The sequence below is a fragment of the Rhizopus delemar genome, genomic scaffold (assembly GCF_000149305.1).
Source record: "Rhizopus delemar RA 99-880 supercont3.1 genomic scaffold, whole genome shotgun sequence".
NCBI lineage: Eukaryota > Fungi > Mucoromycota > Mucoromycetes > Mucorales > Rhizopodaceae > Rhizopus > Rhizopus delemar.
This window is the reverse complement of record NW_027137827.1, coordinates 2,612,053-2,630,371: the sequence shown is the minus strand read 5'-3', so window position 1 is coordinate 2,630,371 and position 18,319 is coordinate 2,612,053. Positions and strand designations below refer to the sequence as shown.

Sequence of the window (18,319 nt, the reverse complement as noted above, 5' to 3'; positions counted from 1 at the left end):
TAAAAAGTTCTATAGCTTCTGACTTGTTTGGTTTTCACGATCTTGGAAAGATCACAATAGTTTGATAGTATTCTTGACTGGTTCTTTTGCTCAATAATGTAAGAGAAATAAAAAATTTAAGAACCGTATAAATATTTGAAACAATTAAACATATACTTCTAAAATACCTAAAAAAAGTTTAAAAACTACAAATATCCTGTTTATAAAAATGTCCAAGAAATTAACAAAAGGTCAAGCTTCCTGTTTAGTTCTAAATAGGATGCCTACTAAAGAAAATAGAAAGTTGTCAAGATGGAAGATATATTCTTTTGGCCTAACATCTTCTTATACTAATGAGTCAAGTGCAATGGGACTGTTGGTGACCGGTGCTATTTTGCAGCAAAAGAACCCCTTTTAAATACATGCCATATGATGACACTCCACCGTTCGGTCCTTGAATAAGTAGTATCAAGAGATGCATAAATCATAAAAACTTCTTTTATTCTAATTTAACCTTTTCTTTTTTTAAAGCTGTGGTTATAAAGCAATAATTAGATGTTGTCTTCCGGTAAATGAATTGGCAGAATCAAATGAAATAAATTTTGTATTTAACAACAATTATTCACTTCTTTTAAACTAGAGTCAACCGATGAATACAGAGGCAAATATTAAACACATCTGTTCAGGTTCTTATATGAAAAAACTTTTATTTTAATTGACATCACAAAAGAGTATATCCTCGATGTAATGAGGGCTCTCCTTGTACTGAAAGACCCTGAAGATAACGAAAAGTATGAACAGGCCTTTTTCACCAACGAAGGCACTTGGAATCTTTAAAGGATGAAATTAATGAATTTGGAGATGCGTGAAACTCCAAACAGCTAGCCAAGTGGATAGCAAATGATGGAACTTGGGGCCAGTTAAAAAGACAACAAGCGGATAGTGCCCATTCTAGAGGTAGGGTACATGTACCTCTTCAGGAGTCAATACAGAAGTATGCATTATAATTTGGCAAATCTCTCTCAAATTCGAAAAAAAAAAAAAAACTTGATAACCAAATCAAATAAGGTGTTGAAGTTTGACAAAAATGCTTCACTTCGTCTTTAAATTACATGATTGAAGTTTTTTCGAATTGAGAGGTCTACAAGTAATCAAGTTCACATTTATCGTCTAACACTATTTTTTATTTTAGAAACTGTTATTGACAACATGAAGAATGTCAATTCGTATAGGGCGTTTGCTCATGTGGATGCCGAGAAATGGACGATCGTGGGCTATGCCAGAAAGTCCATTACAAAGGAGGATGATAGCGCCCGTCATCGCCTACTGACCTCAAGGATCACAAAGCTCAAGACAAAGCTGCTTTGTGGCAAAGTATTCGTTTCGCCTTTTTCGAATTCAGATACTGAATTCGAAAAAAGAGACAGAAATGCGCAAGCTTCCAAATTTATAGAATCACTCAAATGTGATGGCACCATGGAAGGTAACCAAATTATAAATATTATTTTTTTTCATGAAATATTAATCGGCTTTATGTAAAATTTGTTGCTATACTTAGCCTCGGAGACAAGGATGGTGCACTTAGCAGCAATTGACTATGCTGGCTTACTGCCAATTTGGAGGACTTGCGATCATTTGTGAGGTAAAATAAATGAATAAATTTATCTTAATCGTATCTTATCATTTGTCGTTAATATTTCCCTGTAGTAAGCACAAGTGCGTCAAAGAAATTGTTATTGACAAAGGCCATCGTGTGGAGATGATTCCCAGAAGGCGACTCCTAAAAGATGACAAGACTCTTCAGTTGTTCCGTTGTCGCATCAAAGCAGTCAATCGTTCAAACTAAGCCCAATGCAACTACTTTTCCTACTTGTCCTATCCATTCTTTTGATATGCTTGTATATATATGTTTGTATTGATTATTACCTTTCCTTTAATATTTATGTTGTATATACTTTTTTTCCCCATCTCTTAACTTTTGTCTACAATTCTTTGTATATTATATCATTGTAATAAAGAATACTTAATTTCTAAAATAATCGATTGTTAATCATACATGATGCTTTCGTATCCAACTTCTGATCTTAAATTTGCTTTTTGATATCATCAGTTGGTGAAAAGCAACTGGTATTATGTTTTGTATCGACAAGGCTGACTCTCATTCTTAAGTGATGAGAGACCATGCATGATCAAAGGCTGGTACCCTCAGTCATGTTCAGAGTATTGGTTAAATTGGATTAACCCTTCATTATTTTTTTTAATAGCAAAGTATTCAAATAGGTTCATTTCTTTTACACTGTTTAAAAGTATTTACAGAATGTCGAACAAACGCTCTGAGATGGCTAGGAGGAACGAAGTTGCAAGCTTTCATCATTCTTGTGATTAAATTACTAATGTCGTTGAATGTGCTTCGTTTGACCCTGTTTTTGACTACGGACCAAACATTTGCAATTGGATTGAGTTCGGAGAGAAGTAGAGAGGAAGATAAGCACACATCTATAACCTCTTTTTCTCTGATCAACCTCCTGGGCGGTCTTATGTTGATGCCAAATCTTGATTTGTCTATAAAAACACAATTCTCAAGAAAGTTTATATCCGTTTTACTCATTTCTTGAGCCCATGCTTTTCGATTCGTGAGTTTTAATTCATTATTTCTTCGCTACAGAATGGCAGGTTATACTTTTGAAAGAAAAATAACACTCATTTTGTTCTTTTGTCAAGTTATAAATTGGAAGAACGTGAATGGGAAAAAAAAATCCCGACCCATTGATACTATATTCTCTGTTTTCACTGTAAAATTATTTTGATATCAACTTTAATTGCTTGTGATGTTGCAAAAAGGTCTTTTAAAGATAAAAAAAAATACCATTTGTTATTTCTTTCTCTATAAATAATGAAGCTTGATCAATTTATAAACGACGATCAGGAGAATCTTCACAGTCTTTTACAACAGCAACAATGACGCTGATATCATCTGCTTTTCCTCCTTCTAACAATAATCCTTCTTCCATGGCACGTTTTTGAAATGGCGTGTCAACATTATTCATCTCACTCACTTCTTTTGCTTTATTTGCCAAAGTGTCCGCCAGAATCTGTGGTTGGAGGTTAGATACACGCGCAGGTCGATCTTCAGTAGCTGGAATTGTGATGGTTTGAATATGTTTTTTTACAAGTTCTAGGATATCATAATCAAACAAATTATCATAAAGTCCATCAGTTGCCATTATAATAATGTCTCCTTTTTCTACTTTTATTGAAAACAGCTGTGGAAGGGAGATAAATGATAAGAGAATATAAGAGAGATATTGCTATTTACCTGTGCATCTTGAGGTTTATCTTTGGATGATATACCAAGTTGATAAGGGAAATTAAAAGCGTGCTGTTGTTCTTCACTTCGAAAGATATAATCTAAATTGCGAATGATGGATATACCGCAATCTCCGATATTAGCCACTCGCAGTTCATCATGGCGCAAGACCGCAATACAAGCCGTGGTGGATCCCAATGCTTTTAACTTTTTGATTTCATTTAAACTTTGTTCATAACTTCTCTGTAAGACGTCTAAAGGGCTTGTGTCGTTGTATTGAAAGAAATAGGGATCTTCTATATCTTCAAATCGATCCATTTCCAAGTTGGCATAGTGCATCAATCGACTTGAATATAACGCTGAATTGGCCCCTGTACAAGTAAATATTAAAAATAATGAAATAAACCAACCGTTCATTCTATTACCGGCCACATTTGCTCAACTTCCAATGCCATCGGCTACACCTATCGCATCAGATCGTCTAAAGTATGCGTCCTCTCCTACTTGAATATGTGAAGAATGCATTGGAATAGAAGGCATCAAATGTCTCTCTTTGGCAAATCCTGCTGCTCCATGTCCCATTATATAGGATACTTTTGGCTTGGTTGCTGCAAAGAAATCAAATAGGGGTAAACATTTTGAATGTGGCTTGACTAGAGCAGGCTTGGGTATGCATGTTGAAGCAGTTCTTTTAATGGCTGGTATTACTGTTAATAATTTGCTAGACATTGAAGGTAAGCAAAGAAAAGAAAAAAAAGGATAAACTACAAAAGAAAAAGGTCTCTTTATATACTTTGCCTTTTTATCTAATTTGGTCTCTTATCATGGACTCAATACATGCTTCTTTTTATCAAAAATACAATGTTCTTTTTAAATATGAAATGAAGCAAACGCATGTACGGCAAGTTGAACTTTAGGATTATTCAATAATACAACACAGGATTTTCTTGTATACAGTCTTTAAAAAATGTGTACACACAATCTGTTTCCATTTATTTTGTTTCGTCTTTTCTTGTTGTCTCTGTTCGTTATCATCCTTCTCTTTTTCCTCATTATCTGTCAAAGAGTGGAAGCAATATCCTTTAATAGTTTCGAAACCCATGTCTTTCACAATTATGGCTCTATTCGCGATATACTTTTTTCGTAAACTGATATGCAAGATAATGTATAAAACTCTATGTATTCTTTGTCCAAACATTGGCTGTTTTCAAGCACTACCGGTTGACAAAATCCTTCTAAGCAAAGAACACGTATTTTAGTAACCAAAAAATAATTATAAAATGATGAATAGCTGTTTAAGAGAAACTATTAATTCATATTCTAAATCACAGGCAAATTTCGAGGCAAGTAAACTTTTTTTCCTGTAGAATGAATATATTGTTTAACTATAAAACCAGAAATACTCTCAGATTGTTTCTTGTCTCTCTTTACTTTTTTAGAAGGAGAAACAAAACAGTTTCTTATTTGTTTCAAAAAGCACAACATCTCTAGTTTCACTATGTATAGAAAAAAGAGAAATAAAATGTTTCTCTTAAAATAACGTATGGTTTTAGCATACAAGAAAATTATAGAGACAACTGTTGAACCATATATATCCTATCGTAGACCATAGTGTTACACGTCGTCATCTTTATCTTCCATAACATGTCTCTCTGCTTTTGTCTTTCTGATTATTTCCACTTAACAATAAAGCAATCATTAAAAAAAATCAATTAGTCAATACTGTACTAATAAGTTAGTACAGTAAACAAAGCAACTGGCCTGAAGGCGAGTTTTCCATTGTTCATATAAAAACATTAGATATAGTGAAAAATAGCAAAGTTCAAGTGCGAAATGCAAGCAATAAACAATATGAAAATAGTAACAACGGCAGCAATATTATTTACTTTTCATACTGTATTTGAAAATAATAAACTTTTGTATATCTACCTGTCCATTTTCTAAGTTAGACTAGGGAAATTCATTATTATTCGTACAAATAAACGATGGATTGGTATAAAGACAAAGAATCAAGCTTTATTTTTAGCAAATACCTTCTATCGCATCTTCTTTTTCTTGTTAACGAATAATTAAATTGTTTGACTGACTATGCATCTTTGTCCGTATTTTCGCAACAAATGCAAGTTTCTCAAGCATCTTTCTCAACATACAGCCTTTCTCTTTATGAAATTCGTCTAACCACGTAGGTCCAAGCATTTCCTCTGCTGCCGTCATGATATCCTGACATGATCTTGGCTGCAAATGATTCTCATCATCATCATCACAGATCGCAGCAGCAAACATGGCCAAACGAGGATTATACTCGCCATTTGGATCAAGGTAATGACGAAGGTATCGATCTGAACAACCATGCTGTCCTTGCTGATAAGTCAATAGAGCGAGTAAAGCCAGTGCAGATTGTCTTTTATGCTCTAGACTTAAAACAGACTGCAAGTCAGCTAGTCCAGTTTCCAGTAATACGTTGGTCTCTTCCTCGTCCACTGTTTCAACATAGCTTCCTGTATTGCCAAATACATTACTGCTGTGGTTGAAAATACGATGAATCGCATTCATCTGCCGAAGTATTCGAAAAATTGAAGTCAAATCTTCCAGTATCTCACTGTTTGTTCTTATGGCTAATCTATATAAATCAATAGGAGAACGAGGAAATGTGCCTACATCCTCTTCCTCATCATCACTGTCTGGACCACTGCTATTTGATTCGATGCTTGCTAATATCGGCCGTCTAATCATAACCTCTTCTTCTAGTGTGATCCTTGTATGATTTGGGGCACGCCAGTCTTCAGTGTTGTTTAAATCGTGTGAGCTGAATGTTCTTTGGAGTAAACGATTACGAAACTTTGCATAATAATTAGCTTATTACAGGCCAGCCTTTTGTATTTTTTTTTTCCTCCTTCTTTTTAACTTACATGATGGGCTAATGAGGTTGAGTTTCTTCTAGGTCTGTTGTTATTTTGAAGATTGTTGTAGATTAGCGGCATAATGTAAGAATAGGAAAAAAAGAAAAAAGAAAACAAGTTTGAAACACAACCTTATTGCGGAAGATAGGAACCGAGTCATCATTGGACCAAGCACCTCCTTTTGTTTATCTATTTTTTTTTTTCTTTTTTTCTTTTTTGCTGAATAAAACAGAATATAGCACATTAAATCCATTTGTCCTTCTTCTTTTCTCTTTCTTTTGTTTATTTACACATTTTTTATTAAAAGTAGCAAGAAAAAATTGTTGAATGATAATGCCAAAGTGAACTACTTTTTTTTTTTTTTTCTATTAGAAACGTCCACGACCACCACGATTACCACCACGGAATCCTCCGCCGCCACGATTGCCTCCACCAAATCCTCCACGGCCACGGCTGTTTCCACCAAATCCACCGCGGGATCCACCGCGGGATCCACCGAATCCTCCACGGCCACCGCCACGGCCACCGCCACGACCGCCTTTCTTTTCAACTCGTCCTTGGTTTCCAGTAGGCTTGGAAGCTAAGGATGTACATTGGGTCAATTTTTTCTATAAACCAAACACTTTATGTTGCCTTACCTTTGCCAGCAACCTTAGGTTTAGGCAAGAAACGTTCAAGGGGAAGAAGTTTATCGGTACCAATGTATACCTTATCATCGGGCTTGAAGGACTTTGCAATCATACCTTCTTGCATTTTCACAGTGAAATAGACTTCGTTTAAGGGACCTAAAATTTCATCTACTTTGCCAATTTGTGATTTGTTTTCAAGAAAAATAGGTGCGTTGAAATAAGGAATCTTTGGGTTGATGCTTTTACAGACCATTTCTCCTTCACAAGCATGAAGGAAGGATCCCATGGCTATAATAAATCGATAAGTCTTCTTTTATTCGAGCCTAAAAAAAGCAAAACTTACGGACAACTTCGGCTGGTGGGCCTTGATTAGCTCCACTGAAGCCTCCACGACCTCCACCACGGCCTAAAATACATGGGTTATTTTTTGACAGGATGCGAAAAATCATCTTTTATACCTCCACGAAAACCACCTCTGCCACCACCTCGTCCGCCGCGTTCTCCAAATCCACCTTTGCCCATCTTTAAAGTTGAGAAATTAGATAAAAGTTGAAGTCGTTGGCCCAGTACGGCCACTTTATATAATTTTTTGGAGGCTTGGCTCCACTGGAAAGGACGCAGTGACCGTTTGTCATTTTGGGTAACTTTCTCAGGAGATCGCCCTAATACAGATCGCTGTTTGCTTTCCCCACATCATACCTGCCAAAATATGTTTAGATGCATCAAGTAAACATATTCATGATGAAGTTGGTGTTACTATCCTATTTGGTTTTTATTCGTTTACTGTAGAAGTCTGTAAAGGATAGACCATCCGATACTCGAAATATCATTTAGTATCCTTTTTTATCATAAAGCCATGGATAACGCTGCAAAAGGAGCAGATGAAGAGGATCAAAAAGAAGGGCAAAAAAAAAAAGACAAAGCAAAATGGGAACTAAAGACAGTTAAGAAATACGTATACTGAGCTTCTTGATTGCATTGGTAGTGATATTCTTCATAAGCCAAAGCAGGCAAGTAAAGGAATAGGAAAATTAAGATGTAACATTGTATTTTTATGTCCATGCTTCTATTACTACAACTGAAGATATTGGAGAGCGATTAATCTTTTATGATCTATAGGTGCTTACATAAAAAAGGATATGTCCCACCAACATTGTCAAATGAAAAATCAACTTGTTTCTTTAGGGCTTTCTGGCTCATCCTAATTTATCCAAAAACGTTGTATATGCATTTTCTCTTTATTATCGATATACATGTAAGAAAGCAAAAGCTTACTATAAAATTGCATTTTTAATAGTTTCATGCAACTGTTCTCTTTTTTGTGGTTGAGCATGATCACTTTCTTCTTTATCGCATGACATGGCCCAATTTATCCACTGTCCATTATCATCCGATGTACCAATACGGATACGCTCATTTACAGTATTGTAAGGGGTCAACTCCAGAACAAGCTTCTGATCATTCTTTTGTTGATCACTGCCTTGCTTGTTCATGTTCTGTATCTTGACAGTGATTTTTGTACTGCTGTAAAATTTGCTAAACCATTTTTGCTTTGCTGCATCAAACGAGTACGTACGAAAATCCAAGTGTATGATATTGCCAAGTTGCTTCATTTTAATCTTGTTTGTAGGACTAATCCATCCTTGAAGTAGTAAAGTTGAATTTGATTCGCTGAAGGCTATATGTGACAAGACGGCAACCGCTTGCCTTGATTTCATTTCTTGGATAACATAGTCGGATTTTATGTCAATATCCGCGTTTAAATTGGTTGTGGATGAATTCAAACTGTAAATGTAGCCTGTTTTTCAAAAAAAAAAAAAAAAAATCAATCTTGAGGAAAGGTGCTTTACAGTTTATTAAGATTACCAAAGTTTTTGAGTTTATTTTCTGGATCAGATTCCAATTGTTGATCGACATGAAATAGTTTATTGTTGATAACACAGTTGTTTGTAAAATAATTTGCTCGTAATGGAGAGCAAATAATTGAGTGAATAAAAAGTAAAAGGATGACTGATAAATAAAACATTTAAAAAGCAATCGCAAGAAAGGAAAATATGTGATATTCTCCCTTTATACCTTTTTTCTTGTACTGAATTGCTTGATATTATTTGCTGCTACTGATTCTATTATTGACCAATTAATTCCAGAAAATGCAATTCACGTAAAATGACAGCAATCTTACTGTATTAAACTTCATACATTCTAAGTGCTTTTGTGAAAGGAAAAAAAAATCTAAATGAAACAGCAGCATATAGCACAGATCTTAGGTATATACGTACAATAAGTCATAATAAGCAATTCCTAGTGGAAAAAGATTTTAAGGTACTATAAATGAATTGAACCAAGATGATACAGAGTATTAAATGTAATCTGTAAACATTATAGCAAATCACTTTATCTTTGGCCAAATTAATCTTAAAAATCAAGTACTGATGCTTTATTTATTCAAGTATAGTAGCTTGTTAATTAGCTTGATGCTTTCAGTTCTACACTAAACATATTGTATTTAAATATTTTCACGATCTTCAGCTGAAACTCTCTGGTGTGAACATGGAAATCTTTAGTCGGAGTATTGAACATTATTCCATGGTGTTTTGTCAGGGCCTAATTACTTTTTAATAATAAAAAGCATCTATAAATAATGCCATTTTATGAACTTGTTTGTATAGCACGACACAACATTGTGGAGGTAAAAAAGAAAAGAAAATATGACTTCAAAAGATTACATTGGCTAAATTGGAAAGATTGTGTTTTTTTTCTAAATTTATCAGAGCAACTTGAAAGATCTTTTAAAGACATCAGCAAAACAAGTCCTCAATCGAGGTGGTGTTGTCAGAGGTTTTGATAACTTGGGGGACATGAAGATTCCTCATAGAATCAAAAGACATCAAGAATACTTTACTGATGGAAGGTAAATAAAAAACAAATTAGATATACAATGGGAATAAACTCTGACTTTTTTAGATATTGGACAATGCACTTTGATGCCAATCCTTTGGTAGTTCAAGATCTTGGAAAGAAACTTGCAGTCGACACTCGTGTTTTACGTCACACATTCATTAAGCTTGGTGACAAGTTGGAAACTGTCATTCAAAGACCTGACAAGACGTAAAAAGAAATGCATATTAGCGAAATAGTTTTATTGTAAATAAAGTTTGATAAAGAGAGAGAAAGAGAAAAATTAGATAGACAAGACACGCTTTACTTGAAACACTTTTTTTTGTCATTAATTCCTGTCATCTAAAGGCATAAAAAAACGGGTTCTTTTTTATTTTGATCATAAAGGGGGCATGATAGGATTGAGATCCTCATGATTTTATAAAAGTCCACCTCTGTAGGCATCCACAGACTAGGTTATACATTCTATCATCCTATTTATAACAAAACTGTAGGGGAGAAATATAATACTTTGAAAATCTATAATATTGCACTTTCTACACCACAGAAAGTGCCTAAATAAAAGCTAGCAAGGGTTTAATAGTTGCAACTAATTTTGTAATGATGAATGGAATACATGAATTCCTGACAGGCCAGCAACAATGCGAACCGATTCATGTTAAATACCGTTACTTGTTCTAGTATTCTATAAAGATACAATCAGTGACTAAATAAAAAGCATCATGCAAATCACTATGGCAGTCCTCTTGTTGACACCAGCATAACATAGAAAAGTGTTTCAGCTTGGTTTTGCTGACTTGCTGGTGTAAGAAGCTTTTGCAAATTACCTTTTCTTAAAATACAGAGTATCGCTTTTCATGTCAAGAAATGGGTACATGTACGGTTATACTAGGCTCGTTTTAGAGAAAAACTTTTTTTTTTATTTTTTGCCGGAAAAACAAAAATGAATAGGTGATCAATATATTCAGTTAAATTGGAACATTGGCTTAGCTTATCAACTTTATAGGCGTGTTTTTTATCTTTGCATGCTATTGAGATTACTTACTTTACTCTTTAAAAATCTGTATGAAGGATGCTTTTAAATAGAAGCTACATACAACAATAGAAAGAAGCTCTTGGAGATCATGAGTGATGTCTATATTCGATCAAAGATAGTACGACTTGTCATTCTGTGTTTATAGCTAAATAAAAGTCAAATTGCTTTTTTAAACTTTTCATTAACGTCGTGTAAGTTAGGTGAAGTTCGGGAACCTTCTACAATCTTATTTTATCAGTTTACTAAACCTTTTTTTTTTTAAAAAAAAACAAGGAAATCCTGAAAGATTCAGTTAATATTTGATTAAAAAGAAAGATAAAACGGCCATTAGGATGACCTCAAAGAACAGTTGATGTTGGCTTTATTTTATGCTAATATTTTTTTTTTAAAAAAAAAACAATACAAGCCTATTTAAAAGACATACTAAAAGGCCACGATAAAAAATCTGTTATTATGAATGCCTAAATGAAGCACAAGTATACAAATAGTAAATATAGTAAATTCTCAATGGCCGCAGGTACACGTCATTGCTTGGCAGATCTGAAAGTAAATTGTAAATGTGTGCAACCTGCATCTCTTCTTGAAGGCGTTTTCCCCCTTTCAGGCACAAGGTTACTCGAACCCTTAATGTCGCTGAGTTACTGAGATATAAAGGCATGTTTACGAACTTTTAATTCTTTGTTCTTAAATTAAAAGCTAACCGGTCCCCCTTTGTATTCTTTGTTTTTTTTTAAGCTAACTTTTCAATGATAACGTCAGTTTTTGTAAAAGTAACTCCAAACAAGTTGTCTATTCAACAAAATTAGGTTGAATGCTATTAAAAAAAAAGCACATTTATTTTTTGTAGAGTAGATTTTATCGTAAAAGCCTGTTAGTTTCTTGTCGTTTTTCAACCTTCATCGTTTCTTAGCCGATCTTTTCTAGTGCGCGGAGGAACGGAGCTGCAGTATTTCCACTTTAAATTGAGATGATATGAAAAGAAATTTAGATGAAATTTTATGTTTTTTAGACAAAAATCAAATCAGAATAGCAATAAACTTGCCCTTGCTAAATTGAAGCAACTATTCCTATATTCTCAAAGAATCAATTAAATTCAACTTTAGCCCTTTTCTGAATAGTTATATTTTATAAAAATGAATTTTTAATTATTATGTATTTGATAGAAGATGAATCGGAATTGATGACAAGAGTTTTATTGTTATGTATAAAGATCCCACTTACACATTTGAGGATCTAATGTTGTTGGCAAATGGAAATATTGGTATCCAGTTTACTAAAGTGCTCTACTAGAGTGTCTAAAAAGAACAGATAGGTTTCTTTTTTCAATATAGTCATCTCCTTAATATGCGCTAGACGATTTGGCAGTGAGAGAAGAATACGGAGGGAGCATCCAACTATTTTTATATAAAGGGCAAAAAACAAAGCATCATCTTAGACTTAACTTGGCTTAGGACGAGTGCTCTAATTACTATCAGGACCATCCAAATAAACAAAAAAAAAATAAGTTGATTCAAACCGTGCTCTTTTACAAAGACCCACATAAACAATCCAGCAAAAATAAAAGACAGAACCAAAAGAAGACCGAAGCAGCATGAGAAAATATTAAATAAACATGAATAGTAAACCTGACAACAAAGACAAGGATGAGGCTTATTCGAAATCCATCCTATGACCCATCACAAGTAGCAAGCCGGTTAGTACAAACGGTAGGAACACAGAATAACAGCCCAGACTGTTATATTAGGTGACAGACAGAAGCTAATGCCTGGGAGGCGGATTCAGAGAGGATGTGATGATGTACATGACGATGAAAAGAAGACAGAGCATCTGCAGGGTGATCAAGGACAATCTATTGCGTACAAAGTCCGGGCAGAAGAGAGAAAGAAGATGTAACTGACAATCTTCAGTATGGACAACCTGATGAACACAAGCGATCTTTTAGTTCTTTAGAAAACATGACCATCAGGTATAAACTATATGAAATGCTCAAATTCTAGAAGCCAAGGATTGGCGAGAAACAAAAAAACCCCCCCCCCCATCCGCTGGCTTGTGTTGAATGATTAGTTGGACTAAAATTAGCCTCAATTTTTACTCTTTGGAGACAGTAGACTTTATTCAATTACGCTCTGTAAAGTTAAAATCAGTTATAGCGGTCGATTACACTCGATTGATATCTGATTTCTTATTTAAATTAGAGGTAAAAGTCATCATTGTCAAGGTCTATTTCCAGCAAACCAAAGAAAGATATTAAAGGAAGCACAGTCAAAACCAACTATCAAAATTTGAATATCAAGCCATCGCATGATCACTGGCATCTACAAGAGATTTTCAGGAAGGCAATAACAAAAAGTGGGCAAAGAAACGAACAGTGAAGAAACTAAAGACCAAGAAACCAATGAAACAGGTAATGTCTTACAAATTTATGTTAATAATTATCTTTTATAATGATGTTACTCTCATTTCTCTCTTTATGTCATTCACAGTTAAAAAAAGAGGCATCCCTAGCCAAAAGCAGTAAGGTTTCATACGTTATGAACAGCTCAATTCAATAAATGAATATTTATTAAAGTGTGTAGTTTTAACAGCAGTAGATCCGTGATTTTGTGGAAAAAGAAAAGTTTTTGTAGAACGGCTACAAAGAGGATAGCGATCCTTTTGAGTTTCTTCAGCCAATAACCAATGCTTGTCATTTAGACAACTGTCCGAAATCAGCTACAGAAAGTACAGATAAAAGGCGCAATATTACATAGGCTTAGAACTGAACCCGTCTTTAGCCTAAATGATACAAGATGTTTACAGTAATACACAATCTCTTTTTGTGAAGAAACAATTCTACCTTATTGAATGGTAATTGCCTCAAAATGTGTTCCGATGTGGACGACCTTAGCTAAGGGAAGAAAAAAGAATAATGATGATAAACTCAAATGATGTGCTAGATGCTTTATAAAACTATATTCAAACAGTGTACACTCGTATTCTTTTCTCCCTTGTGTCTCTTAAAGACTGGATAAAATAAAGAAAATAGATTGAAGCCAATTGCTGAGGCTAAGGCATTTAAAACTGTAATTAACGATAGTATTTGTTACACGTAATGTTACATCGTCTGTTCTTCCTGCAGAATTTCACAGTCAATCTACATCTTGAGTCACATGAATGATAACGTTGGAAAAAGTTGAAGCAATCCGTACTGTTTGTTCAACAAAACTCCGATTGTTTTTTCGGGATAAAAAACACGCTATTCTTAAAAGACGTAAGCCATATCCAGCCAAAATTGAACTTGTTTATGAAAGAATGGTTTATATAAAAGAATCAAATGATGACGTATGAATTTGGGGCTTCATCATAGTGTTATTTTTTTGTAGTTGACGATATTGTTTGCGCCTGCTAGATAGATACGTCATCGCATACAAGATAGTTTATAAAGAAGAACGCGAGATACAGGTGCTTTATGTTTTATTTAATGACCCAAGTTTGTAAAATAGGACTTACTTTATGCACTGTCTTTCAGTACAATTATTTATGTTTATATGTTACTGACACTGACTCGGGTGGTTATATCATTGGCTAAAAATTAACATTGTTCTAAAATAGACTCGCTGTGTATTCTTTCACTGCATATCTTGAATATTATGCTATTTATTTTATAGTCAGCATTTAATAGACTATGTTCTAACCAGACAGACTAGTCATACACATTTTAATCCATATGACTTTATTAGTCAACATCGAACCAGTGTGTGCTGTATTTTATAGCGTGTTTTCTTTATGGAATCATATGAAAATATACAAAATACGAATGTACTGTCAACCTTACACGCTGAATGATAACATCCGAGAATCTGACGTATCCTGAACATCCAATCATCTACAAAAGACGGATGATGTTCCAATAGACTGACCTTGTGTACAAGAATACGGATCATGCGACCACACATGGTTCTGAAAGACTTCCGGTACACCGGATCATTCCAGGAGTTCCTGAAAATGCGCCGAGTACGCGCTTTAGACTACCTTCTTCACTGCCTGACTGAGTTGGTTCATGCAAAAGAAGGCATAAACTATCACTGGCGATTCTGATCCTCTCCCTTCCCCCCCCCTTTTTTTTTTGTATATATCGCATTTAAGCAGCAAGAGGGTTAAAAAGATTCTTTAAGAAAAAAAAAAAACAGAGTTTGTTCTTTCGTGTATTACCTTGGGTACGTAACTCATCCTCAGGGATCATTGTTGTACAATTTTATGAATGATACGATGAATAGACTATCCACTGAAAGATAAGATACACACAACGTATTTCTGAAAAACCAGTTCTTTTGATCCAAGTCTTTTATCTCACTCGCCCTCTTGTCAATCATTTCATCCAAGGAATAAAGGGGAAAGGGGGGGGGGAGAAATGCGCTTAGCTCAATAGTCTTGCAGCATCTTCTCTTATGCTACCCTTCTCCTTGATTGCACCCCGAACGTTTCAACCAACAGTTTTTGGGCAATTTCTGTCGTCGTCTGGCGGAAATTGAACTAGTTTAGGTCCATGTTTTGTTTGAGATGGTCTAAATGAACTAAAGAATGGATTCATACTCATTTTACACGTCAGATGCGTGCTGAGATGTACTTGCAGTCGAGTGAACTCGATCAGACAAGAGAAAGTCACGTCGGGTCGTCATCGAACAAAGTCAAGTCAATCAATCAACATGATCTGAATTTGAAATGAATACAAACTGGATTTGAAATAGAAAAGTAAAGCCAAGTGATAATTTAATGTTACACCTAAACATCCTTTTTTTAATTTTTTTGTTTACATTGACGCTGCATATAATTATCGGAATGAATCCGTAAAGAAATTGACAATTAATGATTGAACACTTTTTAATGTTTTATGAATGATGGAGGAAGATGATATAAAGAAGGGGAATAAGGTTTTTTCTTTTTTTGGATATTAAGGGGAATAGGATGAAGGCTTCTATACAACTACAAATTTATAAATTTATCTATTAATCGTAAATGGAATGAGTAATTTCTGGTAATGCATTCAAGCGAAGGCGGAGTTGATGGATGTCTGTTTCCCAGCGGAATCTGAACTTTATTGAATTGGCAGTATCACCAAAACTTTGTAGGGCTGATTCATATTTCGCTAGGCACAATGCAAAGGCTGTATGAGCTGTTGAATAATCGCCTTCGTAATAGATGGATCCGTGTGATTCGAATGCGAAATCAATCTAATAGAATAATCATGAGTTTCTATTCAAAATGAACACTCTGTTGTTGATTTACCTCTATTTTAGCATTATTATAAAGCTCTTCGAGTTCTGAAGACATACTTTCTATAAGGGATGCATAGGGTTGTGAAAAATGATGAGGTGAATATTGCTCTGGAGATGTTGGTGTAATTACAAGTGAAAATGTGGAGGATGAAGAAGAAGAAGATCGTTGACGTATTTTTGGAAACCATGTTGATGGATTGAATACTGAATAAGATGTGTTGGGATGAGAGGATGCGATTAATAAGTGTTCTGTATTAAAATAGCATGAAGAACGTTTATGTATCGGTTGAGGGGTTGTATTCATTGAAAATAAGCGTGCAGAGGCTGACCTTAACCTCTTTGGGAAACTTTCTGCAGAGGATAAAGTGGTAGTTGCTGGTGTGGTGTTCATGTGTAAAATAAATAAGAAGTAAAGAAGAAAGAAAGGTACGACCAGAGTCTTTTATCATTAAATCACCCCCTGTGTTCCCCCGATTGTTCTTTGTCCCTTTTGAAAATTTTTTCTTTCCGCTCTTGTTCCCTATCCTACCTTTTGTTTGAGATCAGCGCGTTGAACTTGAAAATTCTGTCACCAGATTTGTTTAGGGCAAAGTTTTATGCATGAATACTGTCTATCCTTAAATTGATAACAATGAAATATAAAGTAAACTTGAGTCAACATATAAGAATCACCCACAAAAGAAAAATAAAAAAAAAAAATAAATAAAATAAAAAATACTCCTTAAAATATAATAAATTGTTTTTTAGTACTTCATCATGCTCATCAACCTCGTGTTTACTCTCTCACTCTTTCTCTCGGAATAAATATAACGAGTCATTACATGTTTTATTGAACTTTATTCTCGTCAGGCTTTCTTTTTCTAGAAGGAAAAGTGGTGGCTGTAATTAAAACTCAGATGACGGCCAGGCTGAACACAGAACCTTCAGAGAGTGAGAGAGCGAGTAAAGTGCTAGAGTCAAAATTATGGATAAACCTTCCTCTTTGCATCCATCCATTAGTTTTAAGAGTAAGTTCATCACACATCCTCCTCTTATTTCAGTCCAGAGTAGATATCAATTGGATCATAGCTCAGAAAAATGAATTATCAAAAAAAAAAAAAGATTGGGAAAAGAGGGGAGGAGAAGAATGAATGACAAACTAAATTTTCTCGACATCTTCATTATAGCATAACAATGGTCACTCCCGCCGTTAAGCACACCATCATCAAGAAGCGTACTGCTCACTTCAAGCGTCACCAATCCAATCGTTTCATGCGTGTTGGTGTAAGTGGAATGGACATCAAAAAAATGAAGCATTGACATGTTGTATAGGAATCTTGGAGAAAGCCCAAGGGTATTGATTGTAACATGCGTAGACGTTTCAAGGGTCAAGCTCCTATGCCCAAGATCGGTTATGGTTCTGCCAAGAAGACTCGCAACCTCTTGCCCAACGGTTTCCGCAAGTTCACTGTTTCCAATGTCCGTGAACTCAACTTGTTGTTGATGCACAACCGTTCTTACGCTGCCGAAATTGCTCACAACGTTTCCTCCAAGAAGCGTGTTGCTCTCCTCGAACGTGCTGCTCAATTGAACGTCAAGGTGATCAACGCTGGTGCTCGTCTCAGATCTCAAGAATAAATAACGAACACTTTTGAAAACATATCCACCCCTCTCCCCCTTTTTTTTTTCTGATAAAAACAATCTCTGTTGGGCAGAAAGCATCACGATCGTTTTGAAGATTCTTTTTCTTTTTCTTTTTTATGTGTGAAAGATGATTTATTTCGTCTTGAATCAAGAGGGACGTGTATGAAACAGCCATTGTCAAGTTGCACCCATGGTTGACATACTCGTATTTAACTCAATCATCGTTTGATATAGTGAATACTTGAAAGATTGTGGATTGACTTGTGAGAGAATGTTGCATTTGATACGAGAGCATCATGTAAACAAAGTTGATGATACTTTAATAATCTACAAGCAGACAGGTTGATTTTCTATCGTCTTTATTTCCTAAATGCTATTTATGCTTTTATAAAAGAGTTTACAGTTTCTATACAACTCTTAAAGATCCTACGACTACAATCAAAAAAAGTAATTCTGCTGCTGAACACAGTGACAAGATTTTGTTTGTATTTTATGTCACCTGGAAAGGCTCTTTTTATGAGCTGTGGCTTTTCTCCCCTTGTCAAGTATTTGTGTTTTTAACAAATAAAGAAAGGGAGTTTGCTCGCGTGCTCTTGCATACTTTGCCCTGACCCAAAAATTAATTATAACAAAAGGAATATAAAAAGAGATGCGCATCTTTATCAAAAAGTACCTGTTTATGCTCGCAGTAA

The 18,319-nt window shown here is 34.8% G+C and overlaps 8 protein-coding genes across 8 annotated transcripts; 4 read left to right on the top strand and 4 right to left on the bottom strand.

Annotated features, from left to right (window-relative positions):
- Nucleotides 1-1,455: 1,455 nt before the first annotated feature.
- Nucleotides 1,456-1,825, top strand: RO3G_01039 (uncharacterized protein; the record flags this gene model as incomplete). Its single annotated transcript, XM_067655630.1, has 3 exons — nucleotides 1,456-1,462; nucleotides 1,538-1,616; nucleotides 1,687-1,825. 3 exons carry the CDS (start codon nucleotides 1,456-1,458, stop codon nucleotides 1,823-1,825), a joined length of 225 nt encoding a protein of 74 aa, XP_067511731.1.
- A 1,063-nt stretch (nucleotides 1,826-2,888) lies between these two features.
- RO3G_01038 (uncharacterized protein) lies at nucleotides 2,889-3,868 on the bottom strand (the record flags this gene model as incomplete). Its single annotated transcript, XM_067655629.1, has 3 exons — nucleotides 2,889-3,242; nucleotides 3,296-3,657; nucleotides 3,751-3,868. The coding sequence occupies 3 exons, from the start codon at nucleotides 3,866-3,868 to the stop codon at nucleotides 2,889-2,891; spliced, it is 834 nt and encodes a 277-aa protein (XP_067511730.1).
- A 1,643-nt stretch (nucleotides 3,869-5,511) lies between these two features.
- RO3G_01037 (uncharacterized protein) lies at nucleotides 5,512-5,817 on the top strand (the record flags this gene model as incomplete). Its single annotated transcript, XM_067655628.1, has 1 exon — nucleotides 5,512-5,817. The coding sequence occupies one exon, from the start codon at nucleotides 5,512-5,514 to the stop codon at nucleotides 5,815-5,817; it is 306 nt and encodes a 101-aa protein (XP_067511729.1).
- A 737-nt stretch (nucleotides 5,818-6,554) lies between these two features.
- RO3G_01036 (H/ACA ribonucleoprotein complex subunit 1) lies at nucleotides 6,555-7,337 on the bottom strand (the record flags this gene model as incomplete). The annotated part of the gene is made up of 4 exons (XM_067655627.1): nucleotides 6,555-6,766; nucleotides 6,825-7,103; nucleotides 7,159-7,221; nucleotides 7,274-7,337. 4 exons carry the CDS (start codon nucleotides 7,335-7,337, stop codon nucleotides 6,555-6,557), a joined length of 618 nt encoding a protein of 205 aa, XP_067511728.1.
- Nucleotides 7,338-8,016: 679 nt separating this feature from the next.
- On the bottom strand, nucleotides 8,017-8,533 carry RO3G_01035 (uncharacterized protein; the record flags this gene model as incomplete). Its single annotated transcript, XM_067655626.1, has 2 exons — nucleotides 8,017-8,089; nucleotides 8,124-8,533. The coding sequence occupies 2 exons, from the start codon at nucleotides 8,531-8,533 to the stop codon at nucleotides 8,017-8,019; spliced, it is 483 nt and encodes a 160-aa protein (XP_067511727.1).
- A 923-nt stretch (nucleotides 8,534-9,456) lies between these two features.
- On the top strand, nucleotides 9,457-9,927 carry RO3G_01034 (30S ribosomal protein S6; the record flags this gene model as incomplete). Its single annotated transcript, XM_067655625.1, has 3 exons — nucleotides 9,457-9,504; nucleotides 9,587-9,726; nucleotides 9,780-9,927. The coding sequence occupies 3 exons, from the start codon at nucleotides 9,457-9,459 to the stop codon at nucleotides 9,925-9,927; spliced, it is 336 nt and encodes a 111-aa protein (XP_067511726.1).
- A 5,807-nt stretch (nucleotides 9,928-15,734) lies between these two features.
- Nucleotides 15,735-16,059, bottom strand: RO3G_01033 (uncharacterized protein; the record flags this gene model as incomplete). The annotated part of the gene is made up of 2 exons (XM_067655624.1): nucleotides 15,735-15,959; nucleotides 16,015-16,059. 2 exons carry the CDS (start codon nucleotides 16,057-16,059, stop codon nucleotides 15,735-15,737), a joined length of 270 nt encoding a protein of 89 aa, XP_067511725.1.
- A 1,118-nt stretch (nucleotides 16,060-17,177) lies between these two features.
- RO3G_01032 (50S ribosomal protein L32) lies at nucleotides 17,178-17,621 on the top strand (the record flags this gene model as incomplete). Its single annotated transcript, XM_067655623.1, has 2 exons — nucleotides 17,178-17,267; nucleotides 17,316-17,621. The coding sequence occupies 2 exons, from the start codon at nucleotides 17,178-17,180 to the stop codon at nucleotides 17,619-17,621; spliced, it is 396 nt and encodes a 131-aa protein (XP_067511724.1).
- Nucleotides 17,622-18,319: the final 698 nt, after the last annotated feature.